General features: G+C 39.7%; 1 protein-coding gene across 1 annotated transcript in view; it reads right to left on the minus strand.

The window, feature by feature from the left end:
* Nucleotides 1-203: 203 nt before the first annotated feature.
* LOC120939591 (acyl-CoA dehydrogenase family member 11-like) overlaps nucleotides 204-5,713 on the minus strand; it is a 92,873-nt gene continuing 87,363 nt past the window's right edge. The window contains exons 14-15 of the mRNA XM_040351986.1: nucleotides 2,198-2,264; nucleotides 204-445 (exon numbers count right to left, since the gene is read on the minus strand). Coding sequence (XP_040207920.1) covers nucleotides 319-445; nucleotides 2,198-2,264 — 194 coding nt within the window. The 3' untranslated portion in view covers nucleotides 204-318. The remainder of the gene's footprint in view (nucleotides 446-2,197; nucleotides 2,265-5,713) is intronic.

Below are 5,713 nucleotides of genomic sequence, written 5' to 3' on the forward strand. Positions count from 1 at the left end.
AGCACATGTTCACTCGTGACCAACACCTAAGACACTGGCGAAAAAACTGAGGTACTCCCGGTATGGGAGGGGTTATATAGGGGAGGGAACTTCTTGCCTTAAGGGCGTGCCAGTGTCCACACCTGAAGGTACTCTCTATAACCCACATAGTAATTACTATGCTTCTACTATGCTTCTCTGTGTCCCTAGAACAATATCGGACCTCTGAAAAGTAGAAACATGTACTCAGTACTTGGTTTGGGCCCCTTTTGCAGCAATTACTGCCTCAATGCGGCGTTCTTACAAACAAAACAGATGCGCAATTTTAAAATCAGCACACTACAGTTTCCCCATAAACAAAGGACTTTTTTCATACACCAGCTGTGTGTCCATGGATGTTGCCTCTGAACTGTAGCACCCAGATACTTCTGCCTTGTTCACAGGACACAGATCTTGTTCACTCCACCTAAAGATAACCAAAGAGATATTTTCATACTTTTTTTCATGTACTCCCCAAATGCAGCCATGTCCCCCACAAATGCAGCCATGTCCCCAAAGAGAAAGCAAAGCCCTCGCTCCCGTCGCCTAGTTGATCAGCGCGGGGAACATTACAGCTTTCATTTGAATAGCTGTGTTCCCCCGCCGCGCCTCGTCATATATAGCCCCTCCCTCTTGTCCGGGCACTTTGATAGACAGATCACCCATCCAATCCTGGGACGGGTAATCTGTCTATCAAAGTGCCCGGACAAGGGGGAACACACAGCTGAAAGCTGTATTGTTTCCCGCGCTGAACAACTAGACGGCGGTGGCAGGGGGGAGGGGGGGGGAGTTCTTGGCTTTCTCTTTGGGGACTGCTCTGCTCCCTGCCCGCTCTCTCTCCGGAAAAAAAAAAAAAAGTATCGGGTGAAGCATCGGGAGCATTTCCGCGAGTACAAGTACTCGCGCAAATGCTCAGTATCAGTCCCGATACCGATACTAGTATCGGGGCAACCCTAGTTTTAACATTGTTTTTCTGGTGAATTCAACCCATTCGCTGCTCTACATTCTGACCCCTGTATGGCGGAGGTCAGAATTCAGAGCAGCAGAAGATCTGTGTACATTCATTCACAGATCTTCCCTGGGTAGCATGAACCCAGAAGCACTCAGATCTGAGATTAGAGGTCTTATAGACACCTGATGTTTTCTGCAAGAGAAACTATCACCTGGATTATTCTATGATTTAAGGGGATTCACCCACTTGTGTTAGCTATATTATTGTTAACTTAAATTTAAAAAAAAGAAAACAGTTTTACATATTTGGTATCCATTTACTTGACCTAACCTCACTTTTTAGATTTTGCCAACAAATTAATTGGGTATTATATCATATTTGTGTGCACTAAAATTAAATTTGATTGTGTTGTTAACTGAAAATATGAATTTGATAAACAGTAATGCAATTAGCATAATATTGCAACTGCCAACATTTTATTCTATTACGTTTTTAAAAAAAAATTCAAGCCTAAAATGTGCTTTTTAACATGTGTAAAAATCAGCTTAGGCAGCTTAGGCCTCTCTAAAATTTGCCTAGCTATTACACTGACTATCTTGCTTAAATATTTTGAGTCACTGACCTGGAAGCAAGTAAGGTTGTCTGATTTGTCTCATAAGCTGTCCATACACTGCTAGTTTTTTTTTGTTCAGCCAACAGATTCCTCCATTCACACAAACGAGCGAGATGGAGGAATTCCCCCGTTAAGAAACTGTATTCTGACAACAGCACCCATCGCTGTCAGTGGAGCAGCTGATTGGCTGCAGCACCTAATCAAGAATATTTCCACCATGTCCCTTCAACAGAAATCGGCTTCTGTCAAGTGGGGACAGCTGCAAAATGATCAAAATTCGGCCACCCCCTGCTGAACTGGCAGAATTTTGCTAGTCTGATCCTGCATACTTGTTCCTGGGCATTGACCGAAAGTACTGAAACCAGTGGATCAGTAGGACAGAAGATTGGCATTTTAAAAGAGGGCAAGTTGGTAACCCCAAATAGGCGAATGCTTTCGATTATGTTAAATAGATAGTCAAACCCTTACCTATAGAAAGACGTTACGCTGATATGTACATCTTTTGTTTGTGCAAGAAATTTAATAAACACTATTGAAACATAAAAGAGGGCAAGTATTGGCAGCCCACATAGTTCTCTTATGACAGTTTTAATTTAAATGTGGTAAGTACTTACCTTTGAGCACAATATATGAACGTGTCTGTGGCTCCAGCCCAGGCTGCATGTTCTACAAAGAGAGAACCTTGAAGGACAAAAAAAAGCAAGATAAAACTTGTAATAATTCTGGCATGAGCTAGAGCCTAACTCAAAGGATTGTAAGCCACACATCAGGCCTTATAAAAACTTAACCAGACAAATAAATATACATATAGCAGTTATAGATTTTATAAATTTCCACCTTTTAATTAGCACTGGAGAAAGATTAAATAGTTATAATAGCCCCTTTTTTGCTCTATGGCATTTTTTTTCTTCACAAAATAAATTTGATCGAAATATCGATGGCAGTGTCAGATCACTGTCTGTGCTGGTCCCTAGCTGCTACCCCTTCCATCTCCCAAGTCACTGGGCTCTGAGCAGCACCCAGTGCAGTCTACCACTGAAGCACAGTATGGGAGCTCGTAGTAGAAGCCAGCTCCATCTATTTTTTCTAAACCACGCTGATAGCTTTCCAAGTGCTCACTAATATGAAGCTGGGTATACACTTGTAGAATTTTGTTTCACATTTTCCGTTTAAGAACATTTGTTTGTTTTTCTAATCATTGGTGTGGTCAAATTGACATGCCAACTTAAGGTCCCTTTCATTATTGCCTTCAGTTTGCTTCATCAATTCAGTCACGTTTTTTCAAAGAAAAAAAAAAAAAAAAACACGAATCGGTTTTACATCAGTTTTTACATCCACTTCAATCTACTTTTTGGTTCAACATTAGAGCTGCGCCATTCTGGATAAAATGAGAATCACAATTTTTTTGCTTTTAATAAAGATCATGATTCTCACATTATACCAAAAAAATTGGGCTAACTTTAGATATTTTTTTTTTAATTCATGGAAGTGTATTTTTTCCTGAAAAATGTGTTTAAAAAACCGCTGAGCAAATACAGCATGACAGGAAATATGCAACGATCGCCATTTTAGTGTTTAGGGTCTCTGCTAAAAAAAATAAATATAATTATTTTATTATATATAGATATCCATCTATACAATGTCTGGGGGTTCTAATTAATTTTCTAGCAAAATATACTGATTTTAAATTGTAAGCAACATATGTCAGAAAAAGGTTTAGTCTTTAAGTGGTTAAACTGCCCTCATTTACAGACCAAATTTCATATTTTTTTATCTAATCTAATCTAAATCCACCAACAGGCCAGGTTTGCAAGATAACTGAAATACATGACAGGTGATATCATTTGCTGTTCAGTAATTGCAGTATTCTAGTCTGCATCTCCCAAGGTAATACATAAAACCTGATGACCACTGATCTAAAGAACCAAGAAATACATTGGATTTCTTCTCCAACTTTCTGCACTGAGGAAATTTTTTTTTTTTTTTTTTATATAGAATCAGGGAAATGTCAGTTCAGATGCAGAGGGGGGTTGAATCCAGATCCCTTTAACGATTAATCATGCAGCTCTAGTATGCCCGTGTATGTTTTTTTTCTATACATATATTTCTAATAGTGGCTACGACGGCGTAACCAGGAAGGACGAGAAGTGCGTTCCACTGCCAACTACACCATAACCAGGAAAGGTCTCATCAGCACAGTGCTTTTAGCACAAGCGCGACCCCTGTGTTCGGAGGATTGCGGTGAACCCTTTTTCATTTTTTATGTTCATTACAAGTGTGTACATTGTACGTATATTGGAAGCGGGGGGTTGGGTTTACAAGGGGTACATTTATTAAAACAGGATTACACTATTTAGTGCCTTTGTATGTGCCCTGAATGAAATTAACCCTTGCTGACCCTGGAGATGATGGAAATCTAATTAAGAGGAATTGTTATACAAGGCTCTGGTTTATATACCTTCTGGTGAGTGTGAACCCCAGATTGGGAGTGTGACCCACTTTTGCAGTGAAGACTGGGAACTGGTGTAGGGTGCACTACAAAGCCTATCCTAGAAGCACTTATCACCTTAGAACTGTGACTCTTCTTCTGGACCTTTTCTATTTTATTATCATCTTATGAGGAGTTGGACTTCATCCAACAACTAGCGCCGTTTTATCAATTGGACTTTGGTTCTATGTGTTTGATACCTTTTTTTATGTTTTTATAGATGTTTTTTCATTTATTTGAAACAGCTGCTGCTATAGGATTTATCCTAACATTATTTGGATATTTATTTATTTACCGATTTGCTGTATGATATATCCCTATTGGTGGATTCTCATAGACAGTCGATTTATTTTCTTTGGCGCCGGGAAGTGCACTGTGGGCCCCTATCTTTGTGCACTTTCGCTTGCTATATTTCTAATAGTGCCAAGAAGGAGCTGTCATTCGGTCCCGCCACTAAATCTGTGCAGACTGCTCCCTCACTGTGCATTCCCCCCGCTCCTCCCAAACGACAACGCTCTCCTGCCTTTTTACACCACAACCCCCCCCCCCTACAGTAACCGGTTGCTCCTAACAACCAATGCAAAAAAACGCATGCAACAACAGACTGTTCGTTTGTTTACATCTGTTTTTCTTCCGATCCATTTTTTTTTTAAACAGATTAAAAATAGGGCTTTAATCTGGTCAGAAAAATGAATGTTGATGGAAGCGGATGATCATCCATTGTCATCTGTTTTTCCATAGGAATGCATTGATGTCCGTTTTTCGTTATCGGATGGATGAAAAACAGACGAATGGTTCATATGTGTGAAAGGGGCCTTATAGTCAGTTACTTATTGCTCATACACAAGAACCAGCCACTGAATAGCCTTTATTCTTTATAATTTCAGCGATAGGTGATGTAGTACAAAAGTCAGAAAGAAGGAGCAAGTCATTGTCACCCTAGAAGTAATTTCTGGAACTAGCACTGTACAAAAGTCTAGCTAAATATGTTGTCATCCCTGCTACAATATCTGATAAGCTTACCTTTTCAGGTACAGGCAGGAGAAATCCACCTTAGACAAAGTTGTCTCTTGAGAGCTAAAGCTGTTTAGCGCTCTAAATTAATAATATCTCCCATGTCGATTTTCCATGCCTGAGGGGGGGGCATTGTACAGGTTTGCTCATTTTGCTTTGTTAATAATAATAATGTGATTAGATGATAACTACGTCAATGGTGGCAAATACCTTCTGTGCAGCAATTCCTTTGAACCATTCTAGTTATGCCTTTTGTTTTACTGTATATAATGTTTCCACTCCAACAACCCCCCTGAGCTTCAAGTAACCCGTCAAGGATTGGCAGGCCTGTATGCATGTCATTTTCCTGACCAGATTCATATTACTTTTCTTCTGTATAACAATGCATGTACCTCACGGTATCTGGAAATGTGTAATGGTGATTTGCAGCATTTGTCATAAGTGTGCTACAGAATTTTTATTTGAACTTTGTGCAAATTGAAAGATGTGGATTGCCAAAAAAAAGCAACGAGTGGACAATGAGTAAGGGGTACAGAGTTCAAGTGTTACTAAACCCAGGACCTTGCGCATTCACTATAGCTGGTCTCTCACAGTACACAGAACATGGAAATGCAATCATTTTAGTAAA

Source organism: Rana temporaria, chromosome 1 (assembly GCF_905171775.1).
Source record: "Rana temporaria chromosome 1, aRanTem1.1, whole genome shotgun sequence".
NCBI lineage: Eukaryota > Metazoa > Chordata > Amphibia > Anura > Ranidae > Rana > Rana temporaria.